This window comes from Carcharhinus amblyrhynchos, chromosome 1, assembly GCF_965287045.1.
Source record: "Carcharhinus amblyrhynchos chromosome 1, sCarAmb.v2.hapA, whole genome shotgun sequence".
Classification (NCBI taxonomy): Eukaryota; Metazoa; Chordata; class Chondrichthyes; order Carcharhiniformes; family Carcharhinidae; genus Carcharhinus; species Carcharhinus amblyrhynchos.
In genome coordinates this window covers 177,724,419-177,750,326 of record NC_137324.1, presented here as the reverse complement: position 1 = coordinate 177,750,326, position 25,908 = coordinate 177,724,419, and the positions used below count along the sequence as shown (strand labels likewise).

Here is a 25,908-nt window from a genome sequence, read left to right as displayed (position 1 = left end):
CCCACACTCCAAAGATGTGCAGGTGAGGTGCATTGGCTGTGCTAAATTGCCCCTTACTGTCAAGGGGATTTGCAAGGTAAATAAGTGAGGTTATGGGAATGGGGCCTGGCTGGGATTGTGGTCAGTGCAGACTCGATGGGCTGAATGGCCTCTTTCTGCATTGTAGGGATTCTAAGGTTAAACTGTCCACTGTGACTTATCACTGTTTTGAACAAATGCATTATTAATTCTTTATTCTATTTCTAAAGCACGAGAAGCTTTTTGTTTTTTGTTCAGTTTTAGCTGCCTACACGTAATCTTTCAGTGATTGATATATTTTCCAATGTATGGCACCTTAAGGCCAGTGTAAGTGTATTCTATTGGTCATCATGCTGGAATTCACCCACACTCAGAGCCAATAAGAGGGTAAATACCTGGGGTTACGGGGATAGGGTCTGGGTGGGATTGTGGTCGGTGTAAACTCGATGGGCCGAATGGCCTCCTTTTGCCCTGTAGGATTCTATGATTCTAAGAGCTTTCTACACGTGTCCCTTCATGCATTTGGTTGACGAACATCCCCCAAGGATACAAAATCAGAACAAATGTACCACCAAACAATGTGAACTGTGAGGGAGGGTGACTCAAAACTTTATCAATAAGTTTTAATGAAGGGGAGATAGGGAGAGTGAGAGAGAGAGTTGGGGAGAGAGAGAGATGGGAGGAGGTGGGGAGAGTGAGAGAGAGAGAGATGGAGGGGAGATGGGGAGAGAGAGATGGGGGGGAGACGGGGAGAGAGATGGTGGGGGAGACGGGGAGAGAGATGGTGGGGGGAGATGGGGAGAGCGATCGGGGAGGGGAGACGGGGAGAGAGAGATGGGGGGGGAGACAGGGAGAGAGATGGTGGGGGGAGACGGGGAGAGAGAGATGGTGGGGGGAGACGGGGAGAGCGATGGTGGGGGGGGGAGACGGGGAGAGAGAGATGGGGGTGAGGATTATGGTGAAAATTCCAGAGTTTGGGGCCCAGGATCAGCCACCAATGGTGGAACAGACAGTGCGTGGAGCTGTAGTTATTCACACTGAGTGTGGCTGTGAGCAGTACGGTTCCTATTGGGTTCATTTATTTTTCAGCAAGGTCTAAGTATGAAACTTTTGGGCCATTTCCAGGAGTTTTTCCGTTAAACTCACACTTCCTTCACTTCTGAAAACAGGTGAAATATTTCTGCAGCTGAAAACTCCTTTAGAAGAAGTTTATAAAATTTATTGTTATCACCATGACGACGCCAGCAGCTTGCTGGAAACATACGACAAAGATGAGGAAATTCAGAGACTTTTAAGAAACCAGGTTGATGTTCTGAAGTAAGTAACTGGAGATTCCCGAGTCAGCTACAGGTAGAACTTTCACTGGGTTTCACCACATAATCAATACAGACACTCCCACTGCAGTACTGAGGGAGTGCCGCACTGTCAGAGGGTCAGTACTGAGGGAGTGCCGCACTGTCAGAGGGTCAGTGCTGAGGGAGTGCCGCACTGTCAGAGGGTCAGTGCTGAGGGAGTGCCGCACTGTCAGAGGGTCAGTGCTGAGGGAGTGCCGCACTGTCAGAGGGTCAGTGCTGAGGGAGTGCCGCACTGTCAGAGGGTCAGTGCTGAGGGAGTGCCGCACTGTCAGAGGGTCAGTGCTGAGGGAGTGTCGCACTGTCAGAGGGTCAGTGCTGAGGGAGTGCCGCACTGTCAGAGGGTCAGTGCTGAGGGAGCGCCGCACTGTCAGAGGGTCAGTGCTGAGGGAGTGCCGCACTGTCAGAGGGTCGGTGCTGAGGGAGTGCCGCACTGTCAGAGGGTCAGTGCTGAGGGAGTGCCGCACTGTCAGAGGGTCAGTGCTGAAGGAGTGCCGCACTGTCAGAGGGTCAGTGCTGAGGGAGCGCTGCATAGGATGCTGGGTGGGATTCTCCAGATGCGCTCGCCCCTACACCGGGATATCCTGCCTAAGGCCAACGGACCTTTGCATGGTCGACCTCCCCCACCTGTTACGAATCCTGTAGGGGGGGTGTCTGGATGGGAAACTCCCCTCGCTGTCTCTGAATGAGGCGATAAATCAAGAACCTGCTTGTCCTTTCAATGTGGAGGCAAAAAACTCCTACTGTTACACTCTCACCTTCCTCCTCACCTCCTGGCCAATATTAATCCCTCAAACAACATCACAGACCATGCGATCAAGAAACATGTGATTAAACCTCCAAGAAAGCCTCTAAATCCAGCTGGGCACGAGGTAGAGTGATCACCTGGCCTCTATTGCATCTCACCAGTAACCTTCCTGACGCACACGTACTCGGTGAGTTCTAAAAGCAGCCTGACCTTGAGGAGAGCGCCAGCTTAAGAAAAATTACCACGGTGCTACTAGCACTTTTGCTGAAGAACATAAGAACATAAGAAATAGGAGCAGGAGTAGGCCAACTAGCCCTTCGAGCCTGCCCCGCCATTCAATAAGATCATGGCTGATCTGTCGTGGCTCAGTTCCACATTCCCGCCCTCTCCCCATAACCCTTAATCCCCTCTCACTATCAAAGCTTTTCATCTTGCACTCATCAGATCCATTTTGCTATGTAGTATAAATTGTTATTCCCTTTGGGATTTAATATTTTGTGAATCAGTCCTGATAGGTGCAAGATGAAAAGTTTCAACAGCATGACTATTTTTAAGCAATATATCTTTTGTTAAACTAGCCTTCAACTTATATTGTCTTTAATTGTGATTTGATTTCAGTTGTTTCAACATATTAATTATGGCCTATTTCTTTTACAATTAGGAAAATATACCAGGAGCAGTGAGTATACAATTTTATTCAGCCAAATTACTTCTGCCTGAACCTTTCTTGTGCCCTCTTGCTCTCTCTTTACACACACTGAGATTTATACATTAGACCTTCCACTAGAATAACTGCTATTTATTCTGTGACTATCCAGCCATTGTTTGGTTACCTGTCAACCTGGCGATTTAATTCAGGAAAATAATCATGAAATATCTGAGTAAATGTTTATCCCAGAGTTAACAGTGACCCAACAGAATGGGCAGGATTATAAATAAGGCCAGTTATCAAATCATTCATTTAGAATTTGTAGTTATGGGGCGCGATTTTACCGGCCGTTCACACCTCACCGTTGCTGCAAGCGAGGTCGGGGAATTTGGCGCTCAGCCAAATGTCACTGCAGCGGGACTGGAAAATCCTGCTGGCGTGGACAGCTGGAAGATTCTGCCCATTACCTTTCTTAAGAAAAAACATTTTATTGCCTACTCTATAACAGATATTTGTACAACTTTGGACGGGATTCTATGGCCTCACTTGCGTGAGATCGTAACATCCCGCTCAAGGCCAACAGAGACTTCTGTTCTGGGAACCACGCCTGCTCCGATTCTGGGACAGGTGAGGTGGTAGAGTTTTGGCCTTTGCTTCTCCCGGGTTCTGTCCCTTTAATTCTTCCCCATTTTTTTTTCTGTTTGGTCATTTTTAGTCCCACAAGAAAGTGCATTCCAGCTGGGTAAATATAGAATCCATACCAACCCTCTGACAGAGTATCCCACCCAGGCCCTATCCCTTTAAGGCCACATATTTACTGTAGCTTATCCCCCCCCCAACCTACACATCTTTGGAGTGTGGGAGGAAACTGGAGCACCCGGAGGAAACCCACACAGACACGGGGAGAATGTGCAGACTCTGCACAGACAGGGACCCAAGTGGGAATCGAACCTGGGTCCTTGGCGCTGTGAAGCAGCAGTGCTAACCATTATGGTACATACGCCTCATTTCATTATTTTAAAACATTGAAGGAGCGAATGATGTAATTCTGCTCTTGGAATATTCGAAAGACTAAAATGTGGATTATAATTATTTGTTTGTAATTGAAATGGAATCCTATTGGATATATAACAGCTTCTATGTGTTTGTGTCTTTGTGTGTGTGTGTTTGCATGTGTGTTTGTGTGTGTCTTTTTGTGTGTGTTTGTGTGTGTCTTTACGTATGTGTTTGTGTGTGTCTTTACGTGTGTGTTTGCGTGTGTCTTTACGTGTGTGTTTGCGTGTGCCTATGTCTCTGTTTCCAGAGGGAAATCTACCTTGTTGGACATGGGATCACTGCTTATTAAGCCTGTGCAGCGAGTGATGAAATACCCACTGCTACTGAGTGAGCTGCTGAAATCCACACCAGAGTTACACGCTGATCACAAGCCAGTGGAAGACGCACTGACAGCAGTGCGACAAATCAACGTGAACATCAACGAGTTTAAAAGGCGGAAGGATCTGGGTGAGGAGTTTGTTCAGGAACACACGTTGTTTACACTTCAGTGTAAAAGGGAATTATTTATCACGGGTTTTGAGGGTGAAATTTGCCTCAAATTCGCATCCAAACCCCAGAGTAAACAAGACATCCAATCAAAACAGTAGCACAGTGGGTTAGCACTGCTGCCTCACAGCACCAGGGACCCGGTTCGATTCCCAGCCTTGGGTCACTGTCTGTGTGGAATCTGTACATTCTCCCCGTGTCTGCATGGGTTTCCTCTGGGTGTTCTGGTTTCCTTCCACGTCCAAAGATGTGCAGGTTTAGGTGCATTGGCCATGCTAAATTGCCCCTCAGTGTACCCGAACAAGCACCGGAGCATGGTGACTATGGGATTTTCACAGTAACTTCATTGCAGTGTAAATATAAGCCTACTTATTACAATTTTTTTGGGGGCAGCACAGTGGCACAGTGGCTAGCACTGCTGTCTCACAGTGCCAGGGACCCAGATTCAATTCCCGGCTTGGGTCACTGTCTGTGGAGTCTGCACATTCTCCCCATGTCTGCGCGGGTTTCCTCCGGGTGCTCCGGTTTCCTCCCACAGTTCAAAGACGTGCAGGTTAGGTTGATTGGCCGTGCTAAATTGACCCTTAATGTCAGGGGATTAGCAGGGTGAATATGTGGGATTACGGGAATGGGGCCTGAGTGGGATTGTAGTCTAGGCTCCTCAATGGGCTGAATGGCCTCCTTCTGCATTGTAGGGATTCTATGATTCTTTGAAACCAGTCAGAGTCATGGGCAATTACAACCAAAGAGTGGGCAATGATATGACCTGGTGGGATTGGGGAAGGTGGGGGGGGAAACGAATGCAGTGGTGTAACCTGAGAGGAAGGGGCAGTACCTGGGGGATGGGGAAGGGGAGGTGGAGGGAGGGAAGGAAAGACAACAATGGTATAACCTGGGAGATGGGGGGAAGGCTGTGGGTGGGAGTGAGGAGGGCAATTCTGGCCTTTGGGCAGTGGATTTCTCAGCCTGGGCAGTGTGAATGTAGGAGAGTGGGCAAAGAAGTGGCAGATGGAATACAATGTGGAAAAGTGTGAGGTTCTGCAATTTGGAAGGGGGAATGGAGGCCTAGATTATGGAGACATAGACTATTTTCTAAATGGGAAACTGCTTGGGAAATCAGAAACACAAAGCGACTTGGGAGTCCTTGTTCAAGACTCCTTTAATGTGCAGATTCAGTCAGCAGTTAGGAAGGCAAACACAATGTTAGCATTCATGTCGAGAGGGCTAGAATATAAGAGCGGGGATGGACTTCTGAGGCTGGATAAGGCTCTGGTCAGACCCCATTTGGAGTATTATGAGCAGTTTTGGGCCCCGTATCTAAGGAAGGATGTGCTGGCCTTGGAAAGGGTCCAGAGGAGGTTCACAAGAATGATCCCTGGAATGAAGAGCTTGTGTATGAGGAACGGGTTGAGGACTCTGGATCTGTACTCGTTGGAGTTTAGAAGGATGAGGGGGGGATCTTATTGAAACTTACTTGATACTGTGAGGCCCTGGATAGAGTGGACATGGAGAGGATGTTTCCACTAGTAGGAAAAACTAGAACCACAGAGGGCACAACCTCAGGGTAAAGGGACGATCCTCTAAAACAGAGATGAGGAGGAATTTCTTCAGCCAGAGAGTGGGGAATCTGTGGAACTCTTTGCTGCAGAAGACTGTGGAGGCCAGATCGTTGAGTATCTTTAAGACAGAGATAGATAGGTTCTTGATTAATAAGGGGATCTGGGGTTATGGGGAAAAGGCAGGAAAATGGGGATGAGAAAAACATCAGCCATGATTGAATGGCAGAGCAGACTCGATGGGCTGAGTGGCCTAATTCTGCTCCAATGTCTTAGGGTCTTAGGGTCTAACTGAGTTCTCTCTGTCTCTATACGTGTATGATGTCTTGAGTCACAGAGTGATACAACACAAGGCTTGGACCCTGCTGTGTACAGTGAGTTTAACTCCTCTGATAGTGAAATTCTATCAAATGACCAAGAGAGAATCAGATCAATTCATTCAAAGCAGCAAAATCTCAGCAATTTAAACACTTCCTGAGTGGAGTTGAGCTTTTAAAACCCAAACGCGTGTTTCAAACTTCCTGCAATAAACAGAACTAACTTGCTTCGCGTGTGACTCTTTCCCCAGTGATGAAATACAAGAAGAGTGATGAGGACGAGTCTCTCAGGGACAAGCTGTCCAAGGTGAACATTCGGTCCATCAGGAAGAAGTCCAACCGAGTCACCAGCCACCTGAAGATCCTGACTGGAGGAGAGCTGCAGGTATTTCTCAGGTTACTGACCAACCCTGAGCTGCGTGACCACCTATTACTGCCCATTTCACCAGCACAGCTTCTTTCCAATTCTGTAATATCCCCAACTTAAGCTCAAGAGCTCCACGCTTATATAACGGGTGATATATCTGATTGTATTTTTGGGGTGGCACGGTGGCACAGTGGTTAGCACTGCTGCCTCACAGCGCCAGGGACCTGGGTTTGATTCCCGGCTTGGGTCACTGTCTGCATGTTCTCCCCATGTCTGCATGGGTTTCCTCTGGGTGCTATGGTTTCCTCCCACAGTCTAAAGATGTGCAGATTAGGTTGATTGGCCATGCTAAAATTGCCCCTTAGTGTCAGGGAGACCAGCTAGGGTAAATATATGGGGTTATGGGAATAGGGCTTGGATGGGATTGTGGTTGGTGCAAATTGATGGGCTGAATGGCCTCCTTCTGCATCTGTGGGGATTCTATGATATGTGTATGTCCTGACAGGGACATATACAGCAATCAAACTCAGTTATTGATTGGCCTTATTTGCTTTTCCAACTGTTGAAGTTTAAGTAAAGCCACTCAGTGCAGCCTCTGCCACTCATAGAGTTATAGAGGTTTACAGCAGGGGAACAGGCCCTTCGGTCCAACTTGTCCATGCTGCCCATTTTTGTAACCACTAAGCTAGCCCCAGTTGCCCACATTTGGCCCATATCCCTCTACACCCATCTTACCCATGTAAGTGCCTAAATGCTTTTTAAAAGACAAAATTGTACCCGCCTCTACTACTGCCTCTGGCAGCTTGTTCCAGACACTCACCACCCTCTGTGTGAAAAAATAACCCCTCTGGACACTTTTGTATCTCTCCCCTCTCACCTTAAACCTCTAGTTTTAGACTCCCCTACCTTTGGGAAAGGATATTGACTGTCTAGCTGATCTGTGCCCCTCATTATTTTATAGACCTCTGTGAGATCATCCCCAAGTCTTCCAAGTCCAGGGAAAAGAGTCCCAGTCTATCCAACCTCTCCTTATTACTCAAACCACTTGCCCAGCCTGATCGCTTGGCTGCTGGACAATTGACTTGCAAATGAATGGATGAATTTGTGCAACTGATAGGACGTTAATGGCTTATCCATTTGCGATTTCTGAAGTGCCACCTTGTGTGTGTATTTGCATGAATTGTACTTGCTTATTGACAGGTCAAAGATGAGATATTCGATAGAGAAGAGAAAACATTTCGAAACTTGGAGAAAGCTGTGAGACTTTGTTCAAAGAATACTTCCTATTACCTTCAAAACATTCAGGTAAATGTCAGCACCGTTGATGAGTTGATGATTATTAATGCTTTACCCAGTTTGGTGTTGGTGACTGAATCCCTGCCACTTTTTATAAAATCCCCACAGTGCGGAATGAGGCCATTCAGCCCATCGAGCTTGCACTGACAACAGTCCCATCCAGGCCCTAAACCCACAACCCACGCATTTACCCTGCTGGTCCCCCTGACACAAAGGAGCAATTGCGCATGGCCATTCAGCATAACCTACACATCTTAAAAGTTTATTTAACGGGACACTGAGGGACAATTTAGCGTGGCCAATCTCACTGGCAACAGCGGTGGCCCGTGAATGGCCAGAGAATTCCGGCCCTGGATTTCCCCATAGCCAGCTAATATTTCACCATTAACCTTTGGAAAATCGTTTTATTGTTTGCTTGTTCAGGAAGGTATGTTATTGGCTGTTCAGAATGCCCACGGACTTCAAAGGATTTTACAAGATTGCGACCAGAGCAACGCTGACTCCCTCCAGCAGTTGAAAAACTACCAAAATTCCTTTGAAAGTTTTGTAAGTATTCAACATAAAGCCCCTTCACATTTGGATTGACAACCCCTTCCAGTATTACCCTGGGATTTCTAGTAATTAATCTCCTTGACAACACTGGGATCAAAACCTGGAACACAATTCCAAGGGGCTTTATAAAAACTGTGTTTCTTTTTCATCACCTTAATGGGTGTAAGTTGGGAGAGGGGAGTGTGCAGAGGGACCTGGGTGTCCTTGTGCACCAGTCACTGAAGGTAAGCGTGCAGGTGCAGCAGGCGGTAAAGAAGGGGCAATTTTAGCATGACCAATCAACCTAATCCGCACATCTTCGGACTGTGGGAGGAAACCAGAGCACCCAGAGGAAATCCACGCAGACACGAGGAGAATGTGCAAACTCCACACAGACGGTGACCCGAGCTGGGAATTGAACCCAGGTCCGTGGAGCTGTGAAGCAGCAGTGCTAACCACCGTGCTACCGTGCCACCCCTAAGTAGGTTTACGTTAACATTGTAATGAAGTCACTGTGAAAATTCCCTAGTCGCCACACTCCGGCAACTGTTCAGGTACACTGAGGTAGAATTTAGCATAGCCATACACCTAACCAGCACGTCTTTCAGAATGTGGGAGGAAACCAAAGCACCTGGAGGAAACCCACGCAGACTTAGGGAGAACGTACAAACTCTACACAGACAGTGACCCAAGCCGGGAATTGAACCTGGGTCCTTGGCGCTGTGAGGCAGCAGTGCTAACCACTGTGCCACCGTGCTGTTACATGGGGAGTTATTATATAAGCTGCAAAAGGGAATGTGGAGTGGATGAGATTGCTAATTTGTAGAAGTTTTAAAATACTTCCAACATCATGGCAACAAAAGCAGGTCAGAGGCTGGGAATCCCACAGTGAGTGTCTCACTCCCTGACTCCCCAAAGCCTGTCCATCATCTACAAGGCACATGTCTTGAATTAAGAATCTACTGATGTCTATGAAACCATCGTCGATAGACTATTAATCCAGAAACTCAGCTAATGTGTTGGGGACTGGGGTTCGAATCCCACCACAGCAGATGGTGGAATTGGAATTCAAGGAAAAATAACTGGAATTAAGAATCTGACAATCCTGAAACCATTGTCGATTGTCGGAAAAACCCACCTGGTTCACTAATGCCCTTTCGGGAAGGAAATCCACCGTTCTAACCTGGTCTGGCCTACATGTGTCTCCAGAGCCACAGAAATATGGTTGACTTTCAACTGCCCCTCAAGGGCAACTAGGGATGGACAATAAATGTTGGCCCAGCCAGCAATGCCCAGGTCCCATAACTGAATAAAACGTCATGAGTGTGATGGAATACACTCCAATTGTTTGGATGGGTACAGCTCCAACAACACACAAGACGCTCGATACCATCCAGGACAAAGCCAACCCTCTTTGACTGGCACCCCACCCACAAACATTCACTCCCTCTACCATCAACACACAGCCGTACGTACCATCTGCTAGATACACTGCAGCAATTCACCAAGATTCCTGCACCTTCCAAACCCACAACCTCTAGTACACAGAAGGACAAGAGCAGCAGATGCCTGGGAACACCACTGTTCTATTCAGAGAGCCAGTTGGTGAAGGATTTAACTGGAGTCAATCCTTAAACACTTTATATTCATTGACAGAGGTCTACAAACAGGCATTCACGACTTAAGCCAACAACTAGAGGTTTCTTTGTGCCTACTTATAGAAGCTCAAGTTAATATCCACCATCTGCATCTAATTAAAACACAATTAACACCACCACCAGTACACACCCTCCGAGTCACTCACCATCCTGACTTGGAAATATATCGGCTGTTCCTTCACAGTCAAATTCCCGGAGCTCCCTCCCAAACAGCACAGTGGGTGTACCTACGCCACAGGGATTGTAGCGATTCAAGAAGGCAGCTCACCACCACTTTCTCGAGGGCAGTATATGCTGGTCTAGTCAGCGATGTGGGGCAGGGGGGGTGGGATGGGGATGGCAGATGCGGTCAGGCAGTCAGCGATCAGGAGGCCGGCAACTGGGGCAGGGGGTGAGGAGCCGATTGCCCCACTGACAGATTAGCACATGCAGAGTGGCACTGTGCCACCGGCCTCTCAGGCAGGAATAGCCCCCCCCACCCCACCCCTCACTACTGTCAGGGATCTCTCTGAGGCACTCTGTGATATGCAGAGTGTCAGAGATTCGTAAAACTAAGTACACCCAAAAGGTGGGCAGGAAAAAAATCCCCGACTTTGCTGCCTGTTGGACGCTTAGTTATTTGGGGAGAATTGTGCCCCCTGTCTTTCAGACAGTAAGATGTGCCACAGGAGCATCATCAGGTTAAGTTTGACACCAAGCATTAGGACAACGAGAAAAAGCTTGTCAAAAAATTAGATTGGAAGAAGTGTTCTGGAGAAGGAGCAAGATTGTTTGTGGTGAGGTTTAGGGAGACAATTCCAGAGTTTACGGCCCAGGCAGCTGATGACACCACGCCAATGATAGATCGATGGAAATCGGGGGAATGTGCAAGAGGCAGGAACTGGAAGAACACAGAGAGGGCTTTGGGGGTTTGGAGGAGGTTACTGAGGTAGGGAGGGTTGTAGGGGCTGGGAGAGGTTTACAGAGATCAAGAGGAAGGAGACTTTTAATACAAGGTGCACATTAAAGTGTGAGGTCCACGAGGTGCTGGTTAAGTGGATTGGCCGTACTAACTTGCCCCATAGTGTCCAAAAGATGTGCAGGCCATGGGGGCTAGCAGGGTAAATGGGCAGGATTAGGGGAATGGGTTGAGGGAGGTAGGCCTGGGTAAGATTCTGTGTCAGAGAATTGGTACAGAGTTGATGGGCCGATTGGCCTCCTTGCGCACCAATGATTCTTGCCAGATTGGGAGCCATTGTAGGGTAGAACATCTACTTGTATCTGTGTTGAGGTTAACACCTTATCGCACCTTCTGTTTGCATTGTAGAGAGACTATTTGGAACGGCTGGCTGTGGTCCCACTTGGCACATTACAGGTTCTCTTCTCAGCTCCTCAGAAACTCATCCAGAAACGCTACGACAAGTTGCTTGATTACGTCAGCTGCCTCAAGCAGTCGGAAAGTGTGAGGGACAAAAAGGCAGCGGAGGAACTGAACGAGGCAAAGAAAGACTACGAAGCTCTGAACGGCCAGCTGGTGGAGGAACTTCAGACCTTTAACAAAGCGGCAAAGACAATTCTGATAAACTGCATCTGCTGCTTTATGGCTGTCTTCAGGGACCTCATGACCTCAGCACTCCAGGCCTCTCCGCCTGGAAAAAATATCCTGGTGAGTTTTCACCTGCGGTGAGGAGGATTGGTTCGAGTAATCTAACCTGAAACTATTTTGTTAAAAGTGTATTGTTGAAATTGCACGGCAAGCCAAAGAGTGCCTCAGTTTTGAAATATTGAAGATGAAGTGATGACCTTATCTAAGGAAAGATAGACAAAGAATAAGGAACAGTGTGGCACAGGAACAGGCCCTTCGGCCCACCAACTCTGTGCTGACACATATGCCTCTCTCGTATCTTCTTGCCTCTATGTGGTCCATATCCCTCTATTCGCTGCCTATTCAAGTATCTCTCCAGATGCCTCTTGAACGTTGATATAGAATCTGCTTCCACCGCCTCCTCCGGCAGCGCGTTCCAGGCATTCACCACCCTCTGTGAGAAAAACTTGCCCCTTACATCTCTTTTAAACTTTCCCCCTTTTACTTTTGACCGATGCCCCTGAGTAATTGACCTTTTTGGCCTTGGGAAAAAGACTCTGACTATCCACTCCATCCAAGCCTGTCATAGTCTTGTAAACCTCTATCAGCTTCCCCCCCTCATCCTCCGACATTCCAATGAACACAATCCAAGTTTGTTCAACCTTCCTTCATAGTCCATATCCTCCAAAACCAGGCAACATCCAGGGAAATCTCTTCTGCACCCTTTCCAATGCATCAACATCCTCCCTCCATCTACACCATTTGTCACACACCTCCAGTTAGAAAGTCTCCTTCCACTGCTACTCTCTGCTTTCTGTGCCCAATAAAAAGTCTGACAACACCAGGTTTTAGTCCAACCGATTTATTTGATAATAGACTCACAAGCTTTCGGGGTTAGTCCCTTCGTCAGGTGAATGGAGAGTTCTGGCCCAGAACTCTCCATTCACCTGACGAAGGGACTAACCCCGAAAGCTTGTGAGTCTACTATCAAATAAATCGGTTGGACTAAAACCTGGTGTTGTCAGACTTTTTACTGTGTTTACGCCAGTCCAACGCCGGCATACCCACATTCTGTGCCCAAGCCAGTTTTGTCATTCTGTTCAAGGCTGAGACAGACAGATTCTTACTCAGTAAGGGAATCGAGGGTTAGGGGGATAAGGTAGGGAAGAGGAGTTCAGGATTATCAGATCAGCCATGAATGGGGCAGCAGACTTGATGGGCTGGATGGCCTATTTCTGCTCCTGTGTCTTATGTGTGATCTCACTGTGTGTTTAAGATAACGATTGGATAGAGTAGAAAATTCCGCTCTATGTGGTGTGAGGTGAGCAGAGTCTGTCTCGCAGGAGGGGACAGGATATCGGAATTTAAACATTCAAGCAATGATCTTAGTGAACACTTCCTAACACAAAGCTTTGATCTTAGTTCCCCCAGCTTTCTACTGTACACGCTGCTTAAAAAAAAAGTGAATGCAGTCTTCAATAGAGAAATAATTTAAATGCAGCTACATAGTCAAATTTGTATCAGCTATATGCATTATGTCATGACTTGTGACAATACAAACACTCTTGTGTTTGCAGTTGTTAACACTGACTGTCCCTGTGTTACTGTCAATGGGAAACACTTCCGTTACCACTCACTAGGTGGCAGTGTGAGCACTCTTTCATCAGCTCAGTTCCTCAAAACCCAAAGCATTTTGATTTGATTTGATTTATTATTGTCACATGTATTACTAATACAGTGAGAAGTATTGTTTCTTGTGCGCTATACAGACGAAGCATACCGTTCATAGAGAAGGAAAGGAGAGTGTGCAGAATGTGGCGTTACAGTCATAGCTAGGGTGTAGAGGGAGAGCAACTTAATGCAAGTTAGAGTGGCACAGTGGGTTAGCACTACTGCCTTACAGCACCAGAGACCTGGGTTCAATTCCCGCCTTGGGTCACTGTCTGTGTGGAGTTTGTACGTTCTCCCTGTGTCTGCGTGGGTTTCCTCCGGGTGCTCCAGTTTCCGCCCACGGTCCAAAGATGCGTGGGTTAGGTGGATTGACCGTGCTAAATTCCCCCTTAGCATCAGGGGGAACTGGCTAGGGTAAATACACGGGCTTATGGGGATACGGCCTGGGTGGGAATGTGATGTGCAGACTCTAATGGGCTGAATGGCCTTCTTCTGCACTGTACGATGCTATGATTCATTCAAAAATCTGATGGCAGCAGGGAAGAAGCTGTTCTTGAGTCCTTAGAATTTTGTATCTTTTTCCTGACGGAAGAAGGTGGAAGAGAGAATGTCCGGGGTGCGTAACCTCGTTAATTATACTGGCTGCTTTGCCAAGGCAGTGGGAAGGGTAGATAGAGTCAATGGATGGGAATCTGGTTTGTGCGATGGATTGGGCAACATTCGCGACCTTTTGTAATTCCTTGCCACCTTGGGCAGAGCAGGAGCCCAGACCAAGCTGTGATACAACCAGAAAGAATGCTTTCTATGGGGCACCCGTAAAAGTTGGTGAGAGTCGTAGCTGACACCCCAAAGTTCCTTAGCCTCCTGAGAAAGTAGAGGTGTTGGTGGGCTTTCTTAACTACAATGTCTGCATGGGGGAACTAGGACAGGTTGTTGGTGATCTGAACACCTAAAAACTTAAAGCTCCCAACCCTTTTTACTTTGTCCCCATTGATGTAGACAGGGGCATGTTCTCCTTTACATACCTGAAGTTGATGATTATTTCCTTCGTTTTGTTGAGATTGAGGGAGAGATTATTGTTACCGCAGCAGCTCACCAGATTCTCTATCTCATTCCTGTACTCTGTCTCATCATTGTCTGAGATCCGACCCACTACAGTGGTGTCATCAGCAAAACTTGTTTGTTTCCAGCTCTCTTCTGTAAGTCCCTCTTGAATCTGCTTGGCAGCGCCTTCCAGATCACAGCAGCTCACTACCTAAATAAAATTCCTGTTCAGCTGCCTGGGACATGCGGAGATGGAGAGGAAGATCTCAGACAAACAGATGGAACTTCTAGCTCCTCGTCGCCATTTGACTTCTGCTTAGAGATTGCTGCGTTCAATTGTTCAGGATTTCCATTTCATTCGTTCCCCAAAAATGAAATGAATTGATAAACCGTTTGTCGGCAATGTGTGTGTGTAACAATATAAAGAATGAAATTGCAAGCAATACAGGAAGCCTGTTTGTTAACCTTTTTTTTTAATTAGAAATATATCTATCTCCTTGAAACCTTTCAACTATTCAGAGTCTAATGGGGCAGTGAGTTCCACAAATTCACCACTCTCTCTGCGAGAAGGAATTCCTTCTCATCTCAGTTCTAAATCTGCCATCCTATCCCTGTGACTTCTTGTTTGAGATTGCCCCATAAGAGGAAACATTTGGTCTACGTTTACTTAATCAATCCCTTTTAGAATTTTATACCCCTCAATCAGGTCCCCATCATCCTCCAGCGAGTATGAGCCCAAACTCTTTAATCTCTCCTCGTACATCAACCCTTCCATTCTTGGAATCAACCTGGTGAACCTCCTCTGAGCTGTTTCCCATTCCACCACATCCTTCCTCAAATAAGGAGACCAAAAACTGAACATAATATTCCAGATGTGGCCTCACCAACACCCTCTACAATCGCAACAACACATCTCTACTTTTATACTCCAGTCCTTTTGCAATAAATGCCAACATTCCCATTTACCCTTTTCATTCTGCGCTGTACCTGCATACTGACTTTCTGTGATTCCATGAACAACGACACCCAGATCCCTCTGCCCAGACGCATTCCATTGAGATAATAATTTGCTTTTCTACTTTTTTTCACCCTGAGGAGAAAAATTTATCACAATTGACAAAGGGACAATGAAGAAGCTTTTTTTAAAAGGCTGCAGCTGGGGTGATCTGGAAGGCACTGCCGAGGGGTGACAGAAAATTGGAACTTTCAAATGGGAATTGGATAAATTCTTGGAAAGGAATGACTGGGTTATGGAGGAGTGGGACTAATTGGAAAGCCCATAGTGGACTCAGTAGCTTTCTTGGATGTCTGGGATCTTGTATTTTAAATTTGTTGCCCATCCCTAATTGCCCTTGAACTAAGTGGCAGGCATTGCCGTTTCAGAGGACAGTTAAGAGAAATCATACCTCTGCGGGTCTGGAGCCACAGGTGAGGATGGCGGATGGGGTTTTCCAGCAATGATTAAAGGGTCTCCATTACTGAGACTAACTTTACAATTCCAGATTCTGATTTGAATTTCAGTTCCACAGCTGCCTTGCTGGGATTCAAACCCGTGTCCCCAGCGCATTGGCCTGGGCCTCTGGATTATTAACCCAGATGTAAAGATGCAAAAGTCTGAGGTCACGTACCAACTGACTCAAGAACAGCTTCTTCCCTGCTGCTGTCAGACTTTTGAATGGACCTACCTCACACTAAGTTGATCTTTCTCTACACCCCTAGCTATGACTGTAACACTACATCCTGCACCCTCTCCTCTATGAACAGTGTGCTTTGTCTGTCTAGTGCGCAAGGAACAATACTTTTCACTGCAGGTTAATACATGTGACAACAATAAATCAAATCAAAATCAGTGACAATACCACGACGCCACTCTCTCCCCCACAATTTGATGGGTGCTGAGGATTCATACCCAGTTCTGATTTCTCATTTAGGTGTCTCCTTCAGGCAGTGTTCGAGACAGGCAGAAGCAAGTCATTGAAGAGATTCATAGCCTGTCGTTTGGTAAAGAATTTGGAGCTCACAGAGTGCTTGAAAGGAGGGCCAGTTTAGAGGAACGCTTAAGGAAAAGATCAGCAGCCTCCACGGTGAGTGACCCTTGTGACGGAACCACAGTTTTATAAACATCAAGGAAAAGCCTCTTCGAACCAGCTGCTACTTCCAACTCTTGGTGGTTCGGTCCAGGTGATGCCTGTTGTCGTCCGAGTGACAGAGTTAATGCACCTAACGCACTATTGATGATCTGAAACAGTAGTTCAGCGACCCGCAGGGACCCCGCGCTCTGGAGTCTTCTCCCTAAAGACTGAAGGACAGTACAGCACAGGAACAGGCCCCCCGGCTTTTCAATCCTGTGCCCATCATGATGCCTGCCTAAACTAAAACCGTGTGAACCTACAGAGTCCGGATCCTTCCATTCCCGTCCTGTTTACATATTTGTCTGGTTGTCCCTTAAATGCCTCTATCGTATCTGCTCCCACCACCTCCCCAGGCAGCGCGTTCCAGACATTCACCACCCTCTGTAAAAAAATTTGCCTTGCACATCTCTAAACTTTTCCCCACGCATCCTAAACCCTATGTCCCCTAGTGCTTGACTTTTCTACTCTAGAAAAGAGCATCTAACTATCCACTCTGTCCATGCCACTCAATCGTGTAAACCTCTATCATGTCACCCCTCAACCTCCGTCATTTCCAGTGAGAACAAACCGAGTTTACCCCAACCTCTCCTCATAGCTCCTTCATCCTGGTAAACCTCTTCTGTATCCTCTTCAAAGCATCCACATCTTTCTGGTAGTGTAGTGACATTGTATACAATATTCACACTAAAGCTACCCTCGTCTCCACCTCCCTCTCTCTTCTTTAACATGTTCCTTGAACTCCCCCCTTTGATGCAACTCTCTACCATCTGTTCTAATATCTCCTACTGTGGTTTGGTCTGGAGTTTAATTTGATAACACTTTTGTGATACACTGGGAGCTTTCACGTTGTTAGGACGGCACAGTGGTTAACACTACTGCCTCACAGCGTCAGGGACCTGGGTTCGATTCCTGGCTTGGGTCACTGTCTGTGTGGAGTCTGCACGTTCTCCCCGTGTCTGCGTGGGTTTCCTCCGGGTGCTCTGGCTTTCTCTCTCAATCCAGAGATGTGCGGGTTAGGTGGATTGGCCATGCTAAATTGCCCCTTAGTGTCAGGAGAGGCTTGTTAGGGTAAATGCATGGGATTATGGGGATAGGACCTGGATGGGATTATGGTCAGTGCAGACTCGATGGGCCGAATGGCCTCATTCTGCACTGTTGGGATTCTATGCTGGAGGAATGGATGCTGTTGTTAATATCTTCCTGTCTTCAGTCACTTTGTTTGATGGGATTTATTCAATTAACTGAGCTGAAGGGGACAAAGGTTGCAGTCAAAGAGTAATGTGATCCGTGAGTCAGCAGATTGAGTGTTTGATTCGAGCTCTCTCTTTCTCGAGGGCAGTGACCCTTTCCTCTTCCTGTTTCACTTCAACTTTCTATTTCTGCCCTGGTCCTTGCTTCTGGGCTCGCCTGGGAGACGTGCCCCCGGAAAATTCAGGAACGCTCTCCCTTCAAAACTGCTGAGGTTATTCAAAAAAAATCCAGAACCGAGATTGACAAAAAAGATTTGTTGAATAAGGGTTTTGAAATCAAGTCAGTACGTGTCATGAAAATACAGGCCAGCTATGACCGGACTGTAAGGCGAAATGGTCTCCTCGTGTTCCTATAAACCCCATTACCTCAGCTAATGGATCATTCCTTTTCCTGAAATCATGTTCTAAATATCGATTTTATGGGTTTGTATTTTGGGTGGCACAGTGGTTGGCATTGCTGCCTCATAGTGCCAGGAACCCGGACTCAATTCCGGCCTCGGGTCACTGCCTGTGTGGAGTTTGCACATTCCCCCCATGTCTGCGTGGGTTTCCTCCGGGTGCTCCGGTTTCCTCCCACACTCCAAAGGTTGTGCAGGTTGGGTGATTTGGCCACAGTTATTGCTCCCTAGTGTCAGGGAGATCAGGAGGATAAACATGAGCGGTTATGGGGATGGGGCCTGGGTGGGATTGTGGTCGGTGCAGGCTCGATGGGCCGAATGGCCTCTTTCTGCGCTGCAGGGATTCTACGATTCTATTTCTGACCTGGAATTTTATGGACCCACTGCATCTCCTCAGCAGCAACCACCCTGTCCATCCCCACTGCCCCCTTCCCACCCCCACCTCTCCACCAACTCTGTCACTCTCCCATTTCCTACAAGAGACGAGAGGAGTGGGAGACTCCGGGGGGGGCGTTGGTTAACATCCCAGAAGCATCGCTCCCAGCAGCTATACCCACCCTGCCCGCTGCCATTACAATGTTACATTGAGCGGGGAGGCACCAGACTGCCCGCTCATCAATGAATCAGTTGAGACCTTCAAGTATCCAATTAATGGCCAATGAAGGGCTTTCCCCTGCCCCCTCAGTCATTAGGGGATGCTGGCATCAAGTTTCCCTGCCCAACAGTGAATCAAGGCAGGCTGGTGACTGGGCAAGGGAGTGGGCTGTCTCTTTTGGGGGCCCCGCTAGTGCCAACTGGAGGTCTTGCCCAGGTATCCCCCCCCCTCCCAGTCCTGTCCGGCCCACAGCCTAGCCCAACCCCCCCACACCAAAGGCTGCCATCCTGACCCTGTCAAGACCCCAGACTCGCCTTCAAGTCCGGCTGCACTGCAGCACGCTTCCCATTGGAGGGCGCTACCGTCCCAGCAATCTCTCTCAAAGATCAGACCTCTTCCCAGGTGAGGACAGACACTCGATCTATAACCATCATCATGGGCAGCTCGGTGGTTAGCGCTGCTGCCTCACAGTGCCGGGGACCTGGGTTCAATTCCTGGCTTGGACCACTGTCTGTCTGTGTGGAGTCTGCACGTTCTCCCCGTGTCTGCATGGGTTTCCTCCGGGTGCCCCGGTTTCCTCCCACAGTCCGAAAGACGTGCTGGTCAGAATGCATTGGCCGTGCTAAATTCTCCCTGAGTGTACCCGAACAGGCACCGGAGTGTGGTGACTCGGGGACTTTCACGGTGACTTCATTGCAGTGTTAATGTAAGCCTGTTTATGACACTAATAAATAAACTTTAAGAACTTCGCCACGTTAACCCTACACATTTCCAAGTGTTTGGAAAGTCTGGGTAGCAGCGCTGCCTCTTCCCCGCTGAATGGCTCCCTTTTATACTTACTGAAATTCCAGTTCCTCTGATCTCGAGCACAACACCGCCCCCCCCCGCCACATCGAGACAACTGCCTTCAAGAAATTAGCTGTGTTTTTTCCCCCTCAGTAACCCCGCTCTAACAGCAGGCTCTGCCCAAGATTACAAACATCGGCTGTCTCTGGGGCGTGTCTTTCACCACACATAGAAATACAGATCATTATCTATCCAGAACTGTCTATCTCTGACTGATCCAACATCCATCCACCAGCACACATCTCCTCTCACTCACTTTCAGTCTTTTTCTTCTCCCCCACCCCCCCTCTCTCTCCTTCCCTCAATTTCCGTCTGTCTTTATTTTATCACTGGTGCTGTGTTTCTCATTCTTTCTGTCCCTCCCTCCCCTAGGTTGGTGTGGTGGCACAGTTGGTTAGCACTGCTACCTCACAGCGCCAGGGACCCGAGTTCGATTGCTGGCTTGGGTCACTGTCTGTGTGGAGTTTGCACATTCTCCCCATGTCTGCGTGGGGCTCCTCTGGTTTCCTCCCACGTTCTGAAAGGCGTGCTGGTTCGGTGCATTGACCCAAACAGGTGCCCGAGTGTGGCAACTAGGGGATTTTCACAGTAACTTCATTGCAGTGTTAATGTAAACCCACTTGTGACTCATAAATAGATTTTTGTTCTCCCCTCATTCTCTTTACTGAGTTGAAATCAAGAGTCACCCCATTGAGGGTGGCACAGTGGCACAGTGGTCAGCACTGCTGCCTCTCAGCGCCAGGGATCCAGGTTCGATTCTCAGCTTGGGTCACTGTCTGTGTGGAGTTTGCATATTCTCCCCATGTCTGCATGGGTTTACCTCCCGTTGTCCAAAGATATGTGGGTTAGGTCGATTGGCCATGCTAAATTGCCCCTAGTATCAGGGGGATTAGCAGGGTAAATGTGTGGAGTTGTGGGAATAGGCCTGGGTGGGGATTGTGTTCAGTACAGACTTGATGGGCTGAATGGCCTCCTGCCATTCTGTGGGGATTCTATGGTTCTATGAGTCCCACTCTGATAAATTCTTTTACAGGATCTTGAATTATGAAATTCTGTCCCACTACAATATTCAGCAAATTCAATCCCAAACTCAATTATGCTCATCTCGCTGTTACTTTTTCTTCTCTCATTCGGCAAATTTTCTCCTCTCTCCCCCCTCCTCCTCCCATGTTGCTTGTGAGAATGTACGTCCAAGTGTACGGCCAGCAAATCTCGGATGAGCTATCCGACTGTGAGTGGCATCAATTCTTCCTTGCCCGTCACAGTCAGCCCCAAGTCTGATGAATAAATGGAATCATTTACAGCGAGGATCTCCCGGCTCAGATGGGAAGTCTCCTAAAACACACAACCTAAGAAATAGAAGCAGGAGGAGGCCATTTGGCCCTTCAGGACTGTCATTCAATACAATCATGGCTGATCTATGCCGGCCTCAGCTCCTTCTCAGCGCCATTTTCCCCAGCCCTCTGTTCCTCGATCTATTGATCCAGCTTCACTTTAAATACTTCCAGTGATCCAGCCTCCAGCACCCTTTGGGGTAGAGAATTCCAGAGACTCACCACCCTCTGTGAGGAGACATTTCCACGCACTTCAGTTTTAAATGACCAACCCTTTATCTTGTAGCGATGTCTCCTTGTTCAAGATCTCTCCCACCAGTGAAAACATCTCACCATCGACACTCTCAAACCCCCTCAAAGTCTTATTTGATTTATTATTGTCACATATATTACTATACAGTGAAAAGTATTGTTTCTTGCGCGCTGTACAGACAAAGCATACCGTTCGTAGAGAAGGAAAGGAGCGGGTGTAGAATGTAGTGTTACAGTCATAGCGAGGGTGTAGAGAAAGATCAATTTAATGCAAGTTAAATCCATTCAAAAGTCTGACAGCAGCAGGGAAGAAGCTGTTCTTGTGTCGGTCGGTACGGGACCTCAGACTTTTGTATCTTTTTCCCGACGGAAGAAGGTGGAAGAGAGAGTGTCCGGGGTGTGGGGGGTCCTTAATTATACTGGCTGCTTTCCCGAGGCAGTGGGAAGTGTAGACAGAGTCAATGGATGGGAGGCTGGTTTGTGTGATGGATTGGGCTACATTCACGACCTTTTGTAGTTCCTTGCGGTCTTGGGCAGAGCAGGAGCCCGTACCGAGCTGTGATACAACCAGAAAGGATGCTTTTTATGGGGCATCTGTAAAAATTGGAGAGAGTTGTAGCTGACATGCCAAATTTCCTTAGTCTTCTGAGAAAGTAGAGGCATTGGGGGAATTTCTTAACCAAAAAGGCCGCATGGGAGGGACCAGAACAGGTTGTTGAAGATCGAGATGCCTAATGTGACATAAAAACAAGTTTCTGCGATTGCTGGAATCTGAAACCGAAAGAGAAAATGCTGGAAAATCGCAGCAGGTCTAGCAGCCTCTGTAAAGAGAGAAAAGAGCTGACGTTCTGAGTCCAGAGGACCCTAATCTCATATGGTTCAATGAGGTCACCCCTCAATCTTCTAAACTCCAAGAAATGCAGAGCTAGACTGTTTAGTCTGTCTTGATAGGGGTAAAAGAGTCACTTTAAAACATCAGCCCTTTTCAATAACTTCCATCAGAGGCATGTTTCAAACAGATTTATTGCACCCCCCTCCCCCTCCATCCCCCACCCCCACCCCAGTCAGATGGGACGAGTTTAGTGGTAAAAAACTGGGCAGCATGGACAAGTTGGGCTGAAGGGTCTGTTTCCATGCTGTAAAACCTCTGTTACTGTCTTTAGGAATGTGTTTGTCTGACTTGTGCGAACGAGTATTTCCAGAAACGAGTGCTGGCTGATTGAACGATGATATGGAATGTCACAGGCCAGGTTTGAACTTGCCTCGCTCGTACAGCCCCACACCCCCCCCCCCACAACCCCCATAGCACCCGGAGTTAGACACTGATCAGGGGAGTTGGTATTGTTGTCTGACTGTCCCCTCCACAGATCAGGTGGGCTGGAAGTTGCGTTAAGTTTGTGTAGAATGAGCACCGTAGGCAGCTCTGGTCTCCGTGCTAGAGAAAGGATATTGAGGCACTGGAGATGCACAAGGTTTGCGAGAGGCAGTAGCATTCAGGTAGCAAAGAACAGCCAGAGACTCGCACTCTGCAGGAACAAGAAGACTGAGGGCAGAGTCGATAAGAGATCTTTAAAACGGTAATGAAGTTCAATAGGTGTTGATATATTGGGTGGCACAGTGGTTAGCACTGCTGCTTCAGAGCTCCAGGGACCTGGGTTCGATTCTCGGTTTGGGTCACGGTCAGTGTGGTGTCTGCACATTCTCCTCATGTCTGCGTGGGTTTCCTCCGGGTGCTCTGGTTTCCTCCCCCAGTCCAAAGATGTGCAGGTTAGGTCGATTGGCCGTGCTAAAAAAATTGCTCCTTAGTGTCCTGAGATGCATAGGTTAGAGGGATTAGCGGGTAAAATATGTAGGGATATGGGGGTAGGGCCTCAGTGGGATTGTGGTTGGTGCAGATTCGATGGGCCGAAGGGCCTCTTTCTGCACTGTAGGGTTTCTATGACGCATGACTCCCTCTTAAAACGTTTTGTAACACAGGATTGGATGGCATGGTGGCATAGTGGTTGGCACTGCTCCCTTACAGTGCCAGAGACCCGGGTGCAATTCCGGCCTTGGGTGACTGTGTGGAATTTGCACGTTCTCTCCATCTTTCTGTGGGTTTCCTCCGGGTTTCTCCCACGCTCCAGAGATGAGTGGATTAGGTGGATTGGCTGTGCTAAATTGCCCCCTTAGTGTCAGGGGGATTATCAAGGTAGACAATTTGGGGATGGAGCCTGGTTAGGATTGCTGTCATTGCAGGTTTGATGGGCTGAATGGCCTTCTTCTGCACTGTGGAGATTCTATGAGTGATAGGACCTTGGGGAAAGGCCAGGGCACTGACACAAGGTGAATTACTCCTTCAAGGAGCTAGCACAGACATGAAAGGCCAACTAGCCTTCGACGTGCTGTAACTGTCCTGGGATGTGTTGGAATTGCTCATGTTTGTAACTGTGTGGGGCTGACGTACACCCCGACAGAACTCTCAGCTTGCTGCACGGCTAGAGAGCTCAGAAGCATCATTGATTCCGGACAGGAACCATAAGTAATGTTAAATATTCATAGGATATTGAGTATTCAAACCCAGGGAGAGCTGAGATGAACAATGTAGCTGCTTTAAAGGAAAAGCCAGATAAACAAGAGCGAGAAAAGATTGAAATGTTGTGAGGATGAGATAAACGTAGAAATGTAGAAGATAGGAGCAGGAAGAGGCCATTTGGCCCTTCGAGCCTGCTCCACCATTCATCACGATCATGGCTGATCATCCAACTCAATAGCCTGATCCTGCTTTCTCTCCGTAAACTTTGAACCCATTCACCCCAAGTGCTATATCCAGCCTCCTCCTGAATACATTCAATGTCTTGGCATCAACTACTCCCTGTGATAATGAATTCCACAGACTCACCACCTTCTGGGTGAAGGAATGTCTCCTTATCTCCGTATCAAATGGTCTACCCTGAATTCAGTAAGTAGTCTCACAACACCAGGTTAAAGTCCAACAGGTTTACTTGGTAGCAAAAGCCACTAGTTTTTGGACCTCTGCCGCTTTGTCAGCTGCGTGGGAGTTCTATTCACAAACAGGGCATATAAAGGCACACACTCAATTTACAAAATAATGGTTGAAATGTGAGTCTTTACAGCTAATCAAGTCTTAAAGGTACAGACAATGTGAGTGGAAAGAGGGTTAAGCACAGGTTAAAGAGATGTGTATTGTCTCCAGACAGGACGGTTAGTGAGATTTTACAAGCCCAGGCAAGTCGTGGGGGTTACAGATAGTGTGACATGAACCCAAGATCCTGGTTGAGGCCGTCCTCATGTGTGCAGAACTTGGCTATCACTCAGAACCCAGATGGGCCGCACGCGACCCCCAGACTGCAGGTTGCCCACCACTGCGATAGGATGAGATTGGAAGGTTACAGGGTGAGATGGGAGATGGCTGTTTTGGAACATCATCACAATTTGGGCCGAATGGCCTAGTCTTGTGCTGTAAATCTATATAATTCTATCACTGTGACTGTGATTGGATTTGATTTATTATTGGCACATGTATGGGATACAGTGAAAAGTATTGTTTCTTGCACAGTATACTTTCATAGAGAAGGAAATGAGAGGGTGCAGACTGTAGTGTTACAGTCATAGCGAGGGTGTAGAGAAAGATCAACTTAATGCGAGGTAGGTCCATTCAAAAGTCCGACAGCAGCAGGGAAGAATCTGTCCTTGAGTCGGTTGGTACGGGACCTCAGACTTTTGTATCTTTTTCCTGACGGAAGAAGGTGAAAGAGAGAATGTCCCGGGTGCATGGGGTCCTTGATTATGTTGGCTGCTTTGTTGAGGCAGCGGGAAGTGTAGACAGAGTCAGTGGATGGGAGGCTGGTTTGCGTGATGGACTGGGCTACATTCACGACCAAATTGCTACCCTCACAGAGAATCGGATCCATGAACTTTGTGCTCTGCAATGCTCGTCTACCCACTTCATCAACTTGTTGATTGATTGAGGTAGCTCATTAACCAGTACCTCTCGATCTCATCATTCTCCTGCTTTCTACAGTTTCCACCATGTCCTCCTGTTCTGGGGGCCTTTGTACTTCACATGAGTTTCGCTGTTTAAAAAGGAACGATATGGACAGATAAGGAGTAATAGAGCTTGAAGCTTCGTTCCGTCACTCTGCTGCAAATTCGTAACAGAATCTCTTTATCCACACTGGTTTTTGGTCAGTTCAGATCATTCATTTCCACAGACCAGTTAAACTTCCACTTATCCCAGTATCATTTTAATCTTTCTGTTTCCAACTAAGACCAAAAGGTGTGGGAGCACGGGGTAGGCCATTCAGCCCAGTGACCCTGCTCCACCACTCAATAAGATAATAATTGATCTGTTACGATAAATCCTCAGTTCCACTTCCTGCCTTATCCCTATAACCCTGATTCCCTTGCTAATACAAAATTAATTACATTGTTCTTGGTCATTTAACTGGCTCGAGCCTTCAATTTTCGATGTAGGAATTTACAATATCTTGTATTGTCCGTGGTTGGGTTGGTATCTACACCACTTCCTGTTATTATAACCACTGCCAACTAACTTGTAGAGTCATAGGGCGCACTCACCCCGAAACTGGATAATCCACCACCTCCCCCCCCCAACCCCCAGTGTCCACACGCCTTTCCATGACCCACCCCTTGCCCACTCTGATTCCCATGGTGGGCAGTACACTAACATTCACCTCACAAAATCATTACTGCACAGAGAGAGGCCATTTGGCCCATCAAATTCACCCAGCTGCTTTCCTTAAGGCAACAAAAACCGTCACTCTG

At 47.6% G+C, this 25,908-nt stretch overlaps 1 protein-coding gene across 1 annotated transcript in view; it reads left to right on the top strand.

The window, feature by feature from the left end:
• Positions 1–25,908, top strand: part of arhgef38 (Rho guanine nucleotide exchange factor (GEF) 38) — a 76,655-nt gene that overhangs the window by 35,978 nt on the left and 14,769 nt on the right. The window contains exons 4-11 of the mRNA XM_080195863.1: positions 1,188–1,335; positions 2,780–2,797; positions 4,071–4,270; positions 6,434–6,567; positions 7,750–7,854; positions 8,269–8,391; positions 11,341–11,679; positions 16,245–16,397. Of these exons, the coding sequence (XP_080051989.1) occupies positions 1,188–1,335; positions 2,780–2,797; positions 4,071–4,270; positions 6,434–6,567; positions 7,750–7,854; positions 8,269–8,391; positions 11,341–11,679; positions 16,245–16,397 (1,220 nt within the window). The remainder of the gene's footprint in view (positions 1–1,187; positions 1,336–2,779; positions 2,798–4,070; positions 4,271–6,433; positions 6,568–7,749; positions 7,855–8,268; positions 8,392–11,340; positions 11,680–16,244; positions 16,398–25,908) is intronic.